The sequence below is a fragment of the Suricata suricatta genome, chromosome 3, assembly GCF_006229205.1.
Source record: "Suricata suricatta isolate VVHF042 chromosome 3, meerkat_22Aug2017_6uvM2_HiC, whole genome shotgun sequence".
In the NCBI taxonomy this organism is placed as follows: domain Eukaryota; kingdom Metazoa; phylum Chordata; class Mammalia; order Carnivora; family Herpestidae; genus Suricata; species Suricata suricatta.
In genome coordinates, this window is record NC_043702.1 from 111,860,113 (window position 1) to 111,878,189 (window position 18,077).

The following is an 18,077-nucleotide window of genomic DNA, read 5'->3' on the forward strand; positions in this document are numbered from 1 at the left end:
AATAGCAAAGTGACAGAACTCCCTCCTTATGTAAGTATTTATTTTAATGTAAATGGAATAAACCCTTCAATCAGAAGATAAGAGATGCCAGAATGGATTTAACAATAAAATGATCAAAATATGCACTATCTACAAAAGACTTACTTTAGAGCCAAAGACACAAATACATTGAAACTGAAAGGATGGAATGCTTCATACAAACATAACCAAAAGAAAGCAGGGGTAGTTTTACCATTATCAGACAAGAAAGTATTTTTTAAAGGTTACAAAAGACAAAAAAAAAAAAAAAAAAAAAGACATTAGTAAAAGGCTCAATCCATCAAGAAATAACAATTTTTCAACATTTATGCACCTAATAATAAGCCCTCAAAATGTATGAAGCAAAAAATAGAATTGAAATGAGAAATAGATAGTTCTACAGTGATAGTTGGCTACTTCACCACCCTACTCACAATAATGAGAGAACAACCGGGTGAAAGGTAAGTAAGGAAAGAGATGACTTAACACAATAAACCAGCTAGACCTAACAGACACACGGAGAACATTTTATCCAACAACAGATTACATATTCTTTTCAAGTGCACATGGAAAATTCTCCAGGACATACCATATGTTAGGCCACAAACAGAGTCTCAATAGATTTAAAAAGATGGATATCATACCCAGTATCTTCTCTAACAGCACTGGGATGAAGTTTGAAATGAAAACCCAGAAAATTTGAAAATTTGTAGAAATTAAACAGTAGACTCTCAATCAATGGATCAAAGGAAAGATCACCAGGGAAATTAAATGGGAAAATACTGAGAAATGAATGGGAAAAAAAAAAACCATAACATGCCAACATTTATGGGAGGCATCACCAGCAGTGCTAAGTGGGAAATTATCGCCTTAGATGCTTACATTTAAAAAGACAACAGATCTCAAACCTCCAAGGTAACTTTACAACTTAACAAGTAAGAAAAGAACTAAAGAAAAGCTAGCAGAATGAAGGAAATAATATCAGAGATAAATGACATATAGAAGAGAAAAATAGAAAAATCAATGAAAGTAAAAGTTGGTTCTTTGAAAAGATTACAAAAACTGACAAACCTTTAGATATAAAGACACAAAGAATAAAGACCTAAAGAATGAGGGAAAAGAGAAAATACCATTAGTACACCAAACTAATAATTACTGTAGACAAGATCTGCTAATGGAAGTTCAAATGAGGAGGCAAAAGTTTAAGAGAAAAAAGGACACTTGTATAGTCTCAGAGTGTCTCCTCGAAGATAGTTATCAATTACAATGGAAAAAATGGTAATTCTACAGTGGAGAATGCTGGTAGCCAATACTTGAATCAGGGGGTCATTGTTATCATCAACAGTAATAAGGCACAAGGACATCATTTACTCCTCTATATGAGGCTCTGCGATCAGCACATCAGGATTCAAACCCCAGGTCTTGTCAGACTCAAAAACATTATACTGGCTAATCATTTTTCTATAAGTGGACATATTTTCTATTAAGAAATGGATAAATGAATTTTTTGGTGAACAATCAAAGGTAGTATACCAATCTGGATATTCTATCACTTGTGAAACATACCCAGTTCTGTAGAGTGAGTCAGAAAAGTAGAATTAATTAGTAAGGGAAGACAGGCTCTAGGTAAGGCTAATGCATAAAAGAAAATCAGAGCGGAAATGCTATTTTTACTGATGCCTGACAACAGTAGATGTTAAGAGTAATAACAATCATAGCAAATCCTTATATTAACAGATTTTCATTTAATACTATCTCAATCTTAACTTTTTTTTTTTTTTAACAGCAAATGCTATTACATTTATTCATTCATTTAGTCCTGACAACAACTCTATGAGACAGGCACTATTACTATCCCCATTTTGCAGATGAGGAAACAAAGGCATAAAAAGTTGAGCAATTTGTTTGGGATCATTTAGGAAGTGGCGGAGCCTACTACACTGTACTACCTCTGGGAAGATACAAGTTTCGTGAATAATAAGAGTCAGGTACTATGCTAACTATCCGAATCCTCATTATACCTGTCCAAAAAAAAATTTTTTTTTCTTTTAACAAGCAGAATTTCACAAATGAAAAATCCAACGCTCTGTTGGGCTACTCAACATGTACTCTGCACGTGCAGCCTCCACCTGGTGACACTGTAGTTTCTCTTCCCCCAATTCACTGTGATAAGTGAATTCGCTTCCCAAACATTACGAATGTCTCTAGGGGGGGACGTACCCTCCCCCACTGCTTGTTGAAGGTCATCAGGTGGTAAGATACAAAGCTGGGAGGTGAATCCAGGCCTGTATGACTCCCAGGTCAGTGTTCTTTCCAATACCAGACACAGACTTACATAACAGTTGAAATTAAAACAAATGTACAGATACAGGGGACCCCAGCTTCACAACGTGTGTGGAGCAGAACATTCCAGATGAGGAAACTACACAGCTGACCCCAGCACAGCATGGTGTGAACTGTACAGGTCCACTTATACACAGATTGTTTTCAACAAATACAGGACAGTCCTGTGAATGCATTTTCTGCCTCCTCAGTGATTTTCTTAATCATGTTTTCTTTTCTCTAGCTTACTTCATTGTAAGAATACAGTATATAAGACATATGAGATACAGACGTGTTAATGGACTGTGCATGATACCTCCAAGGCTTTCAGTCAACCGTATACTGTTAGTAGTTAAATTGGGGGGCAGTCAAAAGTTACATGTGGATTTCTGACTGAGCAGGGAGTCACCCCTAACTTCCATCTTGTTCAAGGGTCAATGGGAAGTTCAAGTCGTCTATAATATAATAATAATATTATTATGTATCATTTGTTGAATTACACAAACTATAAAGTATAGATCAATCTGTAAAGTATACCAAATATGTCTACTGAGGGAACTAGGATTCAGTTCAGATCTCTTTTTTAATTTTTGTTTATTTTTGAAAGAGAGCATGACCAGGGAAGGGGCAGAGAGAGAGGGAGACACAGAACTCAAAGTGTGCTCCAGGCTCTGTGCTGTCAGCACGAAGCCCAAAGAGGGGGTCTAAGTCACAAACCATTAAGATCATGACCTTAGCTAAAGTCAGATGCTCAACCGACTGAGCCACCCAGGCGCCCCTCAATTCAGAACTCGTGAGTGAGAATGAGCATCGTTAACATGCTAGTTGTCTGTGTGTGTCTAAGCCAGATAAAGTTATGAAGATGGCAGTTAAGGTCTCCTAAAAGAATTTCAAAGACTCCTACTACTTTTAGTTTCATGATTCCTGTTTTTTCAAATCTATTAAAGATGCTCTTCCGTTCATCGTTATATGAGCTGTATAATGTATGGGTACAAATTATCTAGGCTATCCTCGTCATTTTTTTATTTAATACTTAAAAATTCATAATATTGGGGGAAAATGTTAAAAAGCAACATTATATATACAGCTCACAAATAGTAAAAACATTCCCCCAAACACACGTAAATAAATATTGCTATCTCCCCAAGGAAATAAAATACCTTCAGTATACATCTTTCAGATAATATTATAAACTTTTGAAAATGTTAGCATTATAAATAAATATTGATATACAGATACTCCTGCAGCAGTAACCTACGATCTACATTTTGGTGATTTAATGGACTTTGTACACTTCAGTCATGTGTATGCATGAACACACACGTGTGTATACCACAAGCAAATATTTAGTATCAACTCTATTAATTACCTTTGCAATAATAACTTCTTTCTTCAGAATCTTCATAGCATAGTATTTCCCACTTGCCTTCTCTCGAACCAAAATAACTTTTCCAAAAGTGCCTTTACCTAGTAGTTTCAAATAGTCAAAATCATTCATTGTCTGAAAAACATAAATTAAAAAAATATAATATGAAATACTTGATGCAATTTATTTATAAACATATAGGTATATGTCCGCAGTATCTACTCAAAAGTAAGTTTTATCAATTTCTAAGCACACTTAAATGAACAAGAATCAGACTGGCAATGGGTGCCTCACCAGCAATCATGGGGGCTAGAAGTAATTTAAGCAATTCTTAAATACCAAAGGCAATAATTTTGAACCTCAAAGTCCTTAGCTAGTCAAACCATCAGTCAAGTGTAGGAGTAAAGGAAAATTTATTCAGAATCATATTCATTCACTTCCAAGAACTCAATTTAACAGTGTTGTATTAGCTTCATCAGGTATATGACATGATGATTCAACAGGTCTATACACTTCTCAGTGTTCAGCAAGATAAGTGTACTCTTAATCCTCTTTAACTGTCTCACCTACCCGTCCTACCTGCCTCTCTCTGGCAACCAATTTGTTCTCTGTATTTAAGTGGGGCTTATGTCTCTTTTTTTTTTGCTTGTTTCATTTGCTTCATTTCTTAAATTTTTCTTAAATCCCACATATAAGTGAATTCACATGGTATTTGTCTTTCTCTGACTGACACTTCATTTAGTGTACTACTCTAGGCCTAATCCATGCTGTCACAAATGGCAAGGTTTCATTATTCTTTATGGATGAGTAATATTCCATTGTGTACATATACCACATCTTATTCATTTGTCTATAGGTCCCTTCCATAGCTTGGCTATTGTAAAAAATGCTGCAATGAACACAGGGGTGCATAATTCTTTTCAAATTAGTGTTTTTGTTTTCTTTGGGTACATACCCAATAGTGGAATTACAGGATCCTATAATAATAATATTTTTAATTTTTTAAGGAACTTCCACATTGTTTTCTAAGGACTCAGGTTTTTAAGGATTTGGTAGTGTCACTATGTCCAAACAACATGATCATCAAAAATGCCCTTGCAAACATTTCCAAATACATCTAAGGAAGCAGTCCTTTTCAGGGAAGCTATTTGAGAATGTACTCTAGCAAAGTAGGAATGGAATCCTAGGAAGTGAAAGAAATGTGCATAATAAATGTTGAAAATAAGCTGGAGCACAAGAGGAAGAAATCTAAGGAAGAACCAGTACAAATCTGAGAACGCAAGTGGGGTAACCAGCGCAGAAAGGAGGAAGTCTACCAATGCCTTTAACTAACCTGCCTACGTTCGGTTTCATTTCTCATTCCTGAGGCAGGTAGTCCCAGGATTTTGCCAAGCTGACCTCTACTTGCCCTTTACAGCCCCCTGTACGCATACTTTTCCTGCTCTATGAACATTGTTCCACAAGCTTCCTTACTATTGATATTACTCGTGTGCTGTAATGCCTTTCCCTCATCCAGCTTTTTGTGTGTATGGACTTGTCTCTTTTTAAAAATGGCTTTACTACCATTTTAATGGGCTTTTCAATAGAAAGGGAGATGACTGGGTATGCTTGGCTTGTCATCTTAAGTTTCAATCCAGTTCAGAGGGCTTTATGAGTAAATAGTTCAGAATCTGGGTTTTATCCTACAGATGATCAGAAGTTATTGAAGATATTTATAACTGTATTTTCTCCTGTTTACCACCCATCTGAAGTAAATGTCAAGAATGTCTCAAATCAATGATTTCAGCTTCCACATTAAGAAACTGAACAAGAACAAATTAAACTCAAGAGAAAGAGAAGAAAGGAAATAATAAAGATCAGAGCAGAAATCAATTAAATTTTTTTTTTTAAAGTAGAGGATCTCAGTGAAACCAAAAGCTGGTTCTTTGAAAGATCAATGAAATTGATATAAACCTCTATGCAGACTAGTCTGGAAAATAAGGATGGAAGATGTAAATTACCAACGTCAGGAATAAGGGAGAGCGGACATCACTACAGATTCTACAGACACTAAAAGGATCACATGGGGATATTGTAAACAGCTGTGAGCCCATAAAATTGACAATAAACATGGAATGAAAAAATTCCCTGAAAGCCTCAAACTCTGAAAGTCCACTCAAAAAACAGATACCTTGATAGTCCTATGCTTACTAAGGAAATTGAATTTGTGGTCCAAAAAAACCTCTCAACAAAGAACACTCTAGGGCCAGATGGTTTCACTGGTGAATTTACAAATATTTAAGGAAGAAATGATACCAATGCTATGTACACTCCTACAGAAGAAAGTTGAAAGAAAGAGAATACTTCCCAATTCATTCCAGAAGGCCATAATTACCCTGATTATCAGAACCAGACAAAAACATTACTAGAAAACTACAGACCAATATTCCTCATGTATATAACATGTAAAAATTCTAAAAGTTTTAGAAACAAATGCTATGTTTACTTTCAACTTATCTGCTGTCTATAATTTTGAAAAATTTTCAAAATGTCAAATTATAATGTCTTAACCATTCAAAAATATCTTTAGTTCAAGGGGCGCCTGGGTGGCTCAGCTGGTTAATAAGCGTCCAACTCCTGATTTAGGGTCAGGTCATGATCTCATGGTTTTTGAGATCAAGCCCTGCATCAGGCTGTGTGCTGACAGCACCAAGCCTCCCTAAGATTCTCTCTCTCTCTCTCTCAAAAAAAAAATCACTAGTTCAAAAGGAAAGTAGCAAAATGTATCAGGGAAAATAGCAAAGTACATTTATTAATTGAACTGAAAATCAAACATGTGGCAGTAAATATACAGAACACAGTAAACAAAGTTCATGTCATTTGAACAACAGGTAGTAATAAGAAATTGTGTTTTCATTAATAGCTTTTTACAAATCAAGGTATACTATATAACCACAAAGCTATCCATGCTGGGTGGACTCCGATGATGGCACCACTAGTCCCCTGACTCCCCGTTTGCACATTCTTCTCATGTAGAGGCAGACTCAATGCTCCTTCTCCCTGGGCCAGCCTTGTGTCCTGCTTTGCACACAGAATAGGACCAAAGTGACACCATGCCAGTTCCAAGTCCAGCCTTTATTTTTTTTTTAATTTTTTTAAATTAAAAAATGGGGGGGAGGGGGGGAGAGAGAGAATGGGGAAGGTCAGAGACAGAGGAAGACACAATATCCGAAGCAGGCTCCAGGCTCTAAGCTGTCAGCACAGAGCCCGACACAGGGCTCAAACCCATGAATGTGAGATCATGACCTGAGCTGAAGTTGGTCACTTAACCGACTGAGCCACCCGGGCGTCCCCCAAGTCCAGCCTTTAAATCTGGCAGCTTGTGTTTTCACCTCCTGGAAAAGTCATAACTGAAAGCCAGTTTTCGTACCATAAGGAAGTCCAGGCTATCTTTTGGGGAAAGGGGCCACGTAGAAAGAACCTGAATGATGAGACAGCATGTGCTAAGAGATCACATGGAGGAGAACAGAGTATCCAGAAATGTGAGAAAGCCTTTCTTGGATTTTCCAGCCCAGCCAATGTGCTAACTGAATGCAACTGCTTAGGAGATCCATAGGAGACCCATAGAACTACCCACACAAACCACAAAATCATGAGAAATATACTGAAATATACTGTTATTGTTTTAACATTAAACTTGGGTATTTTAATTCTATGGCAATAAAGAGCTGAGAGACGTTATTCTCATAACTAGGCTATGATGTTATTTTTTGCTCAAAGCTTAATTTGAGCATTACCCTCTTCAATTTTAGCTAAACGCACTGAAAAATCATACTTGCTGCATCCTATTATTAAATATCACATAAATGGAAACTGAATTCCTAGGGATAAAAGTCAGAAAAGAATTTGTAAATTGCCTTATGACATTTCCAGATGAAAAGCACTATGTCATTATATTACTATATTCCTTAAGATTGCAATTCTTAGAGGAAAGGTTTAAAAAGAAAAGTATAATACTCCTATCTTTATATTTCACAGTTTGACTGCCAACCTTAAAAAAAGAGAATTTGCACAGGAATTAATAACAGTAAAAGCATTCTGTGAGAAATTCAGAAACAGTTCCGTATCTATTTTGACAAAACTTAAGAAAATTTAAAAAGTATCTTTGATACCAAATGCTCACGTTCAGCATGGTACATACACACAGTAATTATCTAGTCTTTGTAAGTGAAATGTAACCTATCACAAATGTTTTCCTCTTTTAGATGGTATTAAGGGAAAAAATTCAGTAAGATGTTAATAAAAGATGAGAACATGGATACTCTGCAGAAAAATCAATCCACTAAAACCCAACCCCCAAAATTTATTAAGTAAATATTTTACATAGTTACACTCTTTCCTTCACATCATTGTGGCCATTTTAGGTTAAGAGACACAGGGGCAATACATAACAAATGCTTACTTAGTAATAAGTGTATTCAAATACACACTAGAAAATAAGAGAAAGACTAATTACAAAGTCCAAAATTTAGGTTAAAGAACATGCATATATAACTGAAGATGAATACAAGAAACTGCTTAGAAGAGAATATAGATGTTTTAACATATTTGGTCCAAGAGGGGAAATCCCATGTTGGCAATGTGAAGAGCTAAACCAAACAAAGCTCCATGAGACACAAAGCAAAGAGGGGGGCTCTCAAGAAACCCACCTCTTTGTCCAGCCAACCTCTCCCAACACTGGTGAGGCTGCTGCTCCCTGTTGGGATAGGCAGCGAGGGATCACATGATTTCTGCAGGTCACACCAAAACTTCTTGTCTTCACTCTTCCCCCACTGGCCCGCCAGTGCTCTGAGGCAGTGCAGCCAGGCATTCGGTGACACAACTGTAAGAGCTGGGGCCAGACTTCATGAGAACGTGGAACGTACTGCTTAGACTTTCTACTACGTTAGGAGACGGTAAGGAGCCGCTCCTCAGAGAGGCCTATGTGGGGGCCTTAAAAATTAAGCTGAACATGGGGTGCCTGGGTGGCATCCGACTCTTGGTTTCACCTCAGGTCATGATCTCACAGTTTCAGGAGTTCAAGTCCAACACCAAGCTCTGCACTGGCAGCATGGAGCCTGTGCAGGACTCTCTATCTCCCTGCCCCGATCCCACTCACGCTCTGTCTCTAAAGAAACTTAAAAAAATTCAGCAGAACTCTGACTCTCATTTGGTCTTATATGCTGTGCCCCTTCACATGCCTGATGAGGTAGAGGGAATGGCCACTTGGCAGACCAAGATTAGGCACTCTGAGTCCTCTAATCAAATTCTTTTGGGGGCGCCTGGGTGGCTCAGTTGGTTAAGCCTCCGACTTCAGCTTAGGTCAGATCTCACGTTCGTGGGTTCGAGCCCCGCGTCAGGCTCTGTGCTGACAGCTAGCCTGGAGCCTGCTTCCGGTTCTGTGTCTCCTCCTCTCTCTGCCCCTCCCCCTCTCATGCTCTGTCTCTCTCTGTATTAAAAATAAATAAAACATTAAAAAGAAATTTTTTAATAAAATAAAAATTCTTTTGAAACATTACCTTTTCATTTAAATACAGAACTGCCCCTAAATCTGGTTATGAGGCATCTGCTTCTTTTCCACCACCCAGCATCTTTCCCTCAAGGAGTCTCCACCCTGCGAGGCAGGTTCAGGGCACTACTCTGCACTAAGAGAAGTGACCATCTGTCTGCCTGGGACAAGAGAAAACAGTGCGACAATCCTCAGAAGAGCTACCACAATTAGTAGCTATTCTCTTCACACTGTCACTGGTTTGTCAAAAAGTGAACGATAAAACGCACACTGTAAATTATGAGAAAGGCATTCTTATTTCAGAATATCTGTGTTTACAGTTTGGAATTAACAACAACCTGAACTTCTACCATTCTTTTTATGATACCTGAGCCACATAAAGGATGCAGTTTTAGGGAACTAGGGAAGTGATAGTACTATTCAACCCTTTTTAACCAACTTGTTAGAACCATCACAGAATAATGATGCAGAGAGGGTCTTTTACACTCTTTGTCACTTAAAACAGTTTGAGGGGCACCTGGGTGGCTCAGTCGGTTAAGCGGCCAACTTCAGCTTTCTCAGGTCATGTCTCATAGTTCGTGGGTTCAAGCCCAGTGTCAGGGTCTGTGCTGACAGCTCAGAGCCTGGAGCCTGCTTCGGATTCTGTATTTCTCGCTCTCTTTGCACCTCCCCCGCTCATGCTCTGTTTCTCTCTGTCTGAATAATAAATAAGCATAAAAATTTTTAAAAATAAACATCAAAAAAATTTGAAAACTTCACTTTCTACTATTATCCTGTAATATTAAAATTCTACTGATTTTCCCAAGAGTCAGCCATATAAATGAAATTAACTAATACTGAAACACTGAGTAAATGCAATGGCTTGACACAATATTTTGAGAAACTGACTACAATTGTAAGAGAGAATATCTGTCTAATTTTGTTCTCTAATATAATTTGGTCATGAAATGCGTATAATAATTTATAGTGATTATAAAGGCTCCAGATATATCAATCAATAATAAATAAGTTGCATACTGAAGTTATATAGTGTATAGTTAAAAGTCCTTAAATGCTTGAATAAGATATTTATCTGAATGTCAGATGAATCACTGTAAATTAGGATGGTACCTACCTCCTACGATATTTTTGAGGAAATGAGATAATACATATAAAAGTACTTCTGAGAGCAGAGCACAAAATAAACTTCTAATAAACATTTACAAGTGATAATTGGTGAAAGTGATGAATTCTAAGATAATCCACACTGGTAATTGCAAAATGAGAAAATTGCATTGTGCTTTTTATGATGATTTATGAACAGCCTTAACAGAAAAATACATAAAATCCTCCATATTTTTCCATTGTTACATCTTTGAAAGCATTGGTCTCTTTTCATTCAAAATTCTTCTGGTAAGTTTCCATATTCATTTCTAAATCCTCTCATCCATCAGAAACACTATTTCTTGTGAGGGTGTTATAAACTCCTCACTGTCAACCCGGAACTGCCCCAATGGTAGCTTCTTAGTAATGCAAGTTATTAAGCAGAGTTTTAGCAATTCCACAGACGTAAAGCATCGCTGGTATCGTCTGGGGTAGTTTATAATTCCAAGGACGAGATTAACCGGGATCTGATTATAAATTTAGGAGCAGTCAAATTTTACATTCTTACGTACAAGTGCACATAAACATGCAGAAGCAGCTTTCTTATCTCGGAGTAGGTGAGGAAAACTAGATCGTGGGGTTTTTTGTTTTTGGTTTTTGCAATGCCTGAAGAACAAGGCAGGTGTAAGTTGATAAAAGAAAAGAGGGATTCGTTTCAACTAACAAATAGAGGATAAGTCTTCAATGAGGCACGACTTTTGGCCAAGATCAAGCACAGAGTATTATTATAATTAGAACAGAAATTTCAGGAGCACCTGGTGGCTCAGTGGGTTAAGTTTCTGATTCTTAATTTTGGCTCAGGTCATCTCCTCCCAGCTCATGGGATTGAGCCCATGCAGGGAACCTGCATGAGATTCTCTCTCTCCTTTTCTCTCTGCCCCTCCCCTGCTTGCACTCTCTCTCTCAAAATCAATACAATAAAGGAAAAAAAAACAAATTTCAGAAAAGGAGAGAGTGATTAATGAGCTGTAGGTTGTGACGGTGCAACTTCATCAAGTTCACACGTGTAGCAGGTAGGAAAAGGAGGATTTGAACTCAAGGAGCTTAACTCCAAAGAGTTCTTAATCATTATGCTAATAGCAAATTACATTAAAAATTAGTGTTTTCCTACATGGAGATTAGATTTACAATTTATTATAACAAATATATTCTCACAGGATAAATGGCATGTTCACTTACTTTGAACACAGAGACCTTTAGATTAATCTTAAAATCCCATTTTCACAAAAGGAAGTTGTTTTTTAATTTTCTGTAGCAATGAAAACCGTAATTTGTAATTCCCATCAATCTATAAACTGGCATTTATTAGTCTGGAGCACTCAGGGAAGGAAAGTCTGTTTCCCTTACTGGCTCAGGAGCAGCCATTATTTCCAAGACTCTTCGCATTCCGGCTGATACTCGTAAGGCCAGTGGGAAGCACACTACGACCATCTCCACTTCTGCTTTCAGAGCATACAAAAGAAATACCATGTGGAATAGGACCCAAGCATTAGGGAAAACATTATTGCCAAGTTCTAAAACAGTATTAAACACAGTAAGAGAAAACTGCGAATTCTAAATTAGCAGGACGACACTTCGGGAACAACTTCCAGAGAAGCCCCCTCAGCAGTCGGGGCGAAGCGCTCCACCACATAAAAAAAAGGAAGGGCCATTTAAATTACTTGGTTTTCAACAATGACAGGCATTTCAGATTCACCTGGATAAACACCACCCCCGCCCATATATTTGTATAACTTAAGATTACTGGCCAACACTTTTTGCAAATGGCAATCTTTAGTGTGCTTCCTTCCAAGCATGTTAGTGCCGGGCTGAGGAGGGGAATAGGGTACTGTTGTCTACCTTTCTTTTATGATGGGTTGTGGAAGCGTCCATCTCTTCCTCCCCTATATTATCAATTTGTGAAGTTGGACTACAGTTCATTCTCTCCTCTTCTTGTCTCTGAAGTCTGTCTGCTACAGCCTGAATAGCTTCTGTCCACTCTTCCCTATAAAAACAAGTACAATTTCCCATTAATGAAGGGTAAATGAATCAAATATGTCCCTTTTGTTACATATGACATCGACACAAATAAAGTCCATTCTGGGATAATACACCCACATACACAGACACATCTTACTACCCTTGCTCAAAGGTGAAATTAATCCCCAAAGCACTTAACATTACAGACCTTAGGGCTGTAAGAGCACTTATTTAAATGTATATTAAAGAAAAAAAGGACAGAATTGTAAGAAAATTCGGTTAAAATTCTTTAAAACTACAATTAAACTTTACTGCCTATAAACATCCTTCCTATTGGGTCAAGTTGACCCCCAAAAGCTTGCTGCCCCTTGAAAACCTTTTCTGTCTAGCCATTGTTAACTTCATCATTGAAATAGTCATGGTGTTTACTGTAGTCTAAAAGAAGTTCTAAGATAAGGTTTTCAAAGTCAAAGCCAAAGCCTTCAACTGTTCCCAAATCACAGATGAGTTTAAAAAAAAAAAAAACAGCCCTGGAACATAGGTCAGACAGGAAGTCTCAGGAGCTCCAAATGAGAACGGTCTTGTCAGATCAAGAGTCATGTCTTTCCATATAAGTTTTTAAATCAGTGTGTCAGTGTCTTAAAACAAAGTCTGTTAGAATTTTGAGCAGAACTGTCTTAAATCTATGGATCAATTTGGAGAAAATGACAATCTCAAAAAATTAAATTTTCCAATCCATAATCATGGTTGATTTGGGTCTTTAATTTCCCAATGCAATCTGTGACTTCCTGTGAAAATGTCATGCATATCTTAAATTGAATTCATTCCGAAGTATTCTATTTTTTAAAAAAATATTTAGTTTTCATTGAAATCTATTTGAGATACAGTATTATATTAGTTTTAGGTGTACAACATGGCTCTTCACATTTACATGCACTATGAAGTGCTCACCACATTAAGGGTAATTACCATCTGTCACCATACAAAGTTATTACACTACTACTGACTGTATCTGCTGTACCATATTTTACATCCCCATGACTTACTTATAACTGGAAGTCTGCATTTTTTAATCCTCTTCACCTATTTTGCCCATCATCTATACCTTTCCCTTCTGGCAACCACCAGCTTGTTTTCTGTATTTATGAGTCTGTTTGTGGTTTTATTTGTTCATTTGTTTTGGTTTTTAGAATCCATATAGAAATGAAAGTACATGGTACTTGCCTTTCTCTGACTTCTTGCACTTAGCACAATACCCTCTACATTCACTCATGTCACAAATGGCAAGATTTCATTCATTTTTATGAATTAATATATCACGTCTTCTTTATCCATTTGTCTATGAATGGACACTTACATTGCTTCAGACCTTGGTTATTGTAAATGCTGCAATAAACACTGGGATATATATATATATATCTTATTAAATTAGTGTTTTCATTTTCTTTGGGCAAACATCCAGAAGTGGAATTGCCATGTCACATGGTATTTCTATTTTTAATTTTTATAGGAGCCTTCACATTATTTTCCATTGTGACTGTACCACATTACATTCCCACCAATGGTGCATGAGTGTTCCCTTTTCTCCACATCTTCACCAACACCTGTTATTTCTCTTCTTTTGATACTAATCATCTGACAGGTGAGAGGTGGTATCTCACTGTGGTTTTAATTTGCACTTCCCTGATGATGAGTGATATTTAGCATCGTTTCATGTGTTTGCTGGCCATCAGTATGTCTTCTTTAGAAAAGTGTCTACTTAAGCCCTCTGCCCATTTTTTAACCAGGTTATTCGGGACTTTTTTGGCGTTGAGTTATGTGAGTTTGTGTCTTGGATATTAACCCTTTATCAGATATCTCACTTATAAATATCCTCTCTGATCCAGTAGGTTGCCTTTTCATTTCGTTGATTATTTCCTTTACAGAAGCATGTTAGTTTGATGCAGTTCCAACAGTTTATTTTAGATTTTGTTGCCCTTGCCTTAGAAAACAGATTTAAAAAAAATACTGCTAGAACCGCTATCCAAAAGTTTAATACTTATCTTTTCTTTTAGGTGCTTTATAATCATAGGTCTTATATTTAGTTATTTATTCCAGTTTATTTTTATATATGGTGTAAAAAAAAGGGGGGGGTCCAAGTTTCATTCTTTTGCATGCAGGTTTCCAGCTCTGTCAGCACCATTTACTGAAGAAACTGTCTTTCTACATCGTATGTTCTAGCATACTTTATTATAAATAAAATGACAGCATAAGTATGGGTTTATTTCTGAGCTGTCTATTCTGTTCCACTGATCAATATGTCTATTTCTGTGCCACTACCATACTGTTTTGCTCACCACAGCTTTCTGGTATATGCTGAAATACAGTATTGTGAGGTCTCTAGCTTTGTTCTTCTTTCTCAAGAACACTTTGGTGATGCAGGGTAATTTCAGTTCCATACAAATTTAAGGATTTCAGTTCTATGAAAAATTATTGGTATTTTCATAGAGATTGCAAGGAATCTATAGATTTCTTTGGGAAGAAATTTTAATAATGTTAAATCTTCCAATTCATGAATGTGGTGTATCTAATTATTTGTGTCACCTTCAATTTCTTTGATCAGTGTCTTATAGTTTTCAGAGTGCAGGTTTTCACTTCCTAGGCTAAAGTTATTCTTTTTGAATTAATTGTAAATGGGATTACTTTAATTTCTCTTTTTGACAGTTCCTTGTAAGTGCACAGAAATGCAAGTGATTCCTGAATATGAATTTTGTATCCTGCAACTTTAATAGATTTATTAGTTCTAATAGTTTTCTTGGTAGAGTTTTAGGGTTTTCTATATATAGGATCGTTCACCTACAAATAGTGACAGTTTTACTTCTTCCTTGCCAATTTAGATGACTTTTATTTCTTTTTCTTGTCTGACTGCTGGGGCTAACACTTCTGGTATAGTGTTGGTTAAAAGTTGTGAGAGTAGGCATCCTTGCCTTGTTCCTGTTCTTAAAGTAACAGCTTTCATATTTTCACTATTAAGTATGATGTTAGCTGTGGGTTTGTCACATATAGACTTTATTATGTTGAGGTACAATCCCTCTATATCCACTGTGTTAAGGATGAATGGAGTTGTATTTTGTCAAATGCTTTTTCTGCATTGAAATAATTATAGGATTTTTATCGTGCATTTTTGTCGATGTGCTGTATCACATTGATTGATCTGTGAATACAAAACCATCCTTGTACCCCTGGAATACATCCTACTCGATCATGGGGAATGATCCTTTTAATGTAATTTGAATGTGGCTTGCTAATGTTTTGTGACAATCTTGCATCTATGTTCATCATAGATATTGGCCTATAATTTTCTTTCTGTTGTTTATTTGTCTGGTTTTGGAATCACAGTAATGCTGGCTTCATAGAATGAGTTTGCAAGCAATCCTTGCTCTTCAATTTTTTGAAATAGTTTGAGAATAATAGGTATTAACTCTTCTTTAAATATTCGACAGAATTTACCTATGAAGCCATCTGGTCCTGGACTTCTGCTTGTTGGAAGTTTCCTGATTGCTCATTCAACTCTATTACTACTAGTCTGTTAAGATTTTCTATTCTTCCTGTTTCCATCTTGGAAGAGTCTATGTTTCTAGGAATTTATCCATTTTTTCTAGGTTGCCCAATTTGTTGGCACATAATTTTTCATAGTAGTTACTTTTAATTCTTTCTACTTCTGTGGTGTTGGCTGTAGCTTCTGTTTTATTTCTGATTTTATTTGAGTCCAGTCTTTTTTTTCCCCCTTTAAAAGTCTGACTAAAGGTTTTTCAATTTTGTTTTGCTTTTCAACAAACCAGCTCTGAGAATCACTGAATTTTTTCTATTGTTTTTTAAGTCCCTATGTTATTTATTTCCACTCTGGTATTTATTATTTCCTTCCCTCTATTAACATTGGGCTTTGTTGGTACTTTTTCTGTTTCTTTTTCTAGTTCCTTTAGGAGTAAGGTTAGATTACTTGAGATTTTTCTTTTTTTGTTTTTGTTTTTCTAGCTGTTGTAGTTTTTAGGTAGGCCTGTATCATTGTAAACTTGCCTCTTATAACTACCTGTGCTGGACATCAAAACTTCTGAATTGCTGCACTTCATTTTCATCTACTTTTTTTATTTCCTCTCTGATTTCTTCAGTGATCCTCTGGTTGTTTAGAAGCATGTTGTTTAGACTCCACATTTGTGATTTTCTTTCCCAATTTTTTTTCTTGTAATTGATTTCTAGCTTCCTTTCATTGTGGTTAGAAAACACGTTTAATATGATTTCATTCTTAAAATTAAGACCTGTTTTGTGACTTAACATGTGATCTGTCCTGGAAAATGTTCCATGTGCACTTGAAAAGCATGTGTCTTCTCTTGGTTTTGGATGAGAACACTCTGTATATATGTTAGGTCCATCTGGTCTAATGTGCCATTCAACCCACTGTTTCCTTCCTTATTGATTTTTTTTCTAGATAATTTATCCGTTGATGCAAGCTGGATGTCAAAACACCCTCCTCTTATTATATTGCTGTCAACTTCTCCATTTATGTCTGTTAATGTGCTTAATATAGATGCTCCTCCTCTACTGGGTGCATAGAAATTTACAACTGTTATATCCTCTTGTTGGATTGATCCCTTTTTCATTATGTAATGCCCATCCATGTCTCCTGTTAAAGTGTTTGTTTTAAAGTCTATTTTGTCTGATATGGTATTGTTACCTACCCCAGGTTTTTGGTTTTTTTTTTTTTTTTCACTTCCATTTGCAGAGTATGTATTTTTCCAGCCCTTTATTTTCAGTCTGTAAATGTCTTAAGGTCTGAAGTGAGCCTCTTGTAGACAATATCTGATGGGGTCTTGTTTTCTTTCTTCCCCATTCAGTCACCATTTATCTTTTGATTGGAACATGTAGTCCATTTATATGAAAAGTAATTATTGATAGGCATGTCCTTCTTGCCATCTGTTGGCATATAACAATGGGCATACATAATTGTTTTCTGGTTGTTTTATAGTTTTTCTTGGTTCCTTTCTTCTTCTTTTGCTCTCTTCCCTTGTGATTGACTTTCTTTAGTGCTATGCTTGCATTCCTTTCTCATTAGGTTTTGTGTATCTATTATAGGTGTTTGGTTTGTGGTTCATATGGGGTTGATACATAATACCCTACGTATACAGCAGTCTGTTTTAAGTTGATGTTTGATTAACACATTCTAAAAGCACCACAGTTTTAATACAGCTCTCCACATTTTATGTGTTTAACTTCATATTTTACATCTTTATTTTGTGTATCCATTAATTACTGTAGATGTAATTGATTTACTACTTTTTTTAATATAACACAATTTATTTTTTAACATATGCAATTATTTTCCATCATTTACAATACAGTAGATACAATGACACTCCAAACAGAAAAGCAAAGAGAAAAATCAAAACCCCAACTTCTATTTCATGTAATTAGACATACAGAAATTAGAAGGTTAAGTAACAACTAGTTAATCACCTAATTTCACAGCTATCTGAAGTGGCAGTCGTTATATAGCAGCTTACCTATGATACATTCAAGATACATGATACAATTTATTACTTGCCCATAAGCTAAAACACAGCCTGCTTAATACCTTTCCTTAAATTCCACCTCTATACGACAATATACTTGAGGTCCATGCAAAAAAGTAGCTACCTTTTATATAGGAAATGGATGATTAAGTCTTTGGTGTTGTAAAAGCAACTTCATTTAAACATAACCACCCCC

The 18,077-nt window shown here is 36.3% G+C and overlaps 1 protein-coding gene across 4 annotated transcripts in view; it reads right to left on the reverse strand.

Moving 5' to 3' along the window:
* Window positions 1-18,077, reverse strand: part of AKT3 (AKT serine/threonine kinase 3) — a 284,903-nt gene that overhangs the window by 111,575 nt on the left and 155,251 nt on the right. For all 4 annotated transcript variants that reach the window (XM_029934844.1, XM_029934843.1, XM_029934845.1 and 1 more), the window contains 2 exons: window positions 12,216-12,360; window positions 3,710-3,841 (listed from right to left, as the gene is read on the reverse strand). In XM_029934844.1, coding sequence (XP_029790704.1) covers window positions 3,710-3,841; window positions 12,216-12,360 — 277 coding nt within the window. The remainder of the gene's footprint in view (window positions 1-3,709; window positions 3,842-12,215; window positions 12,361-18,077) is intronic.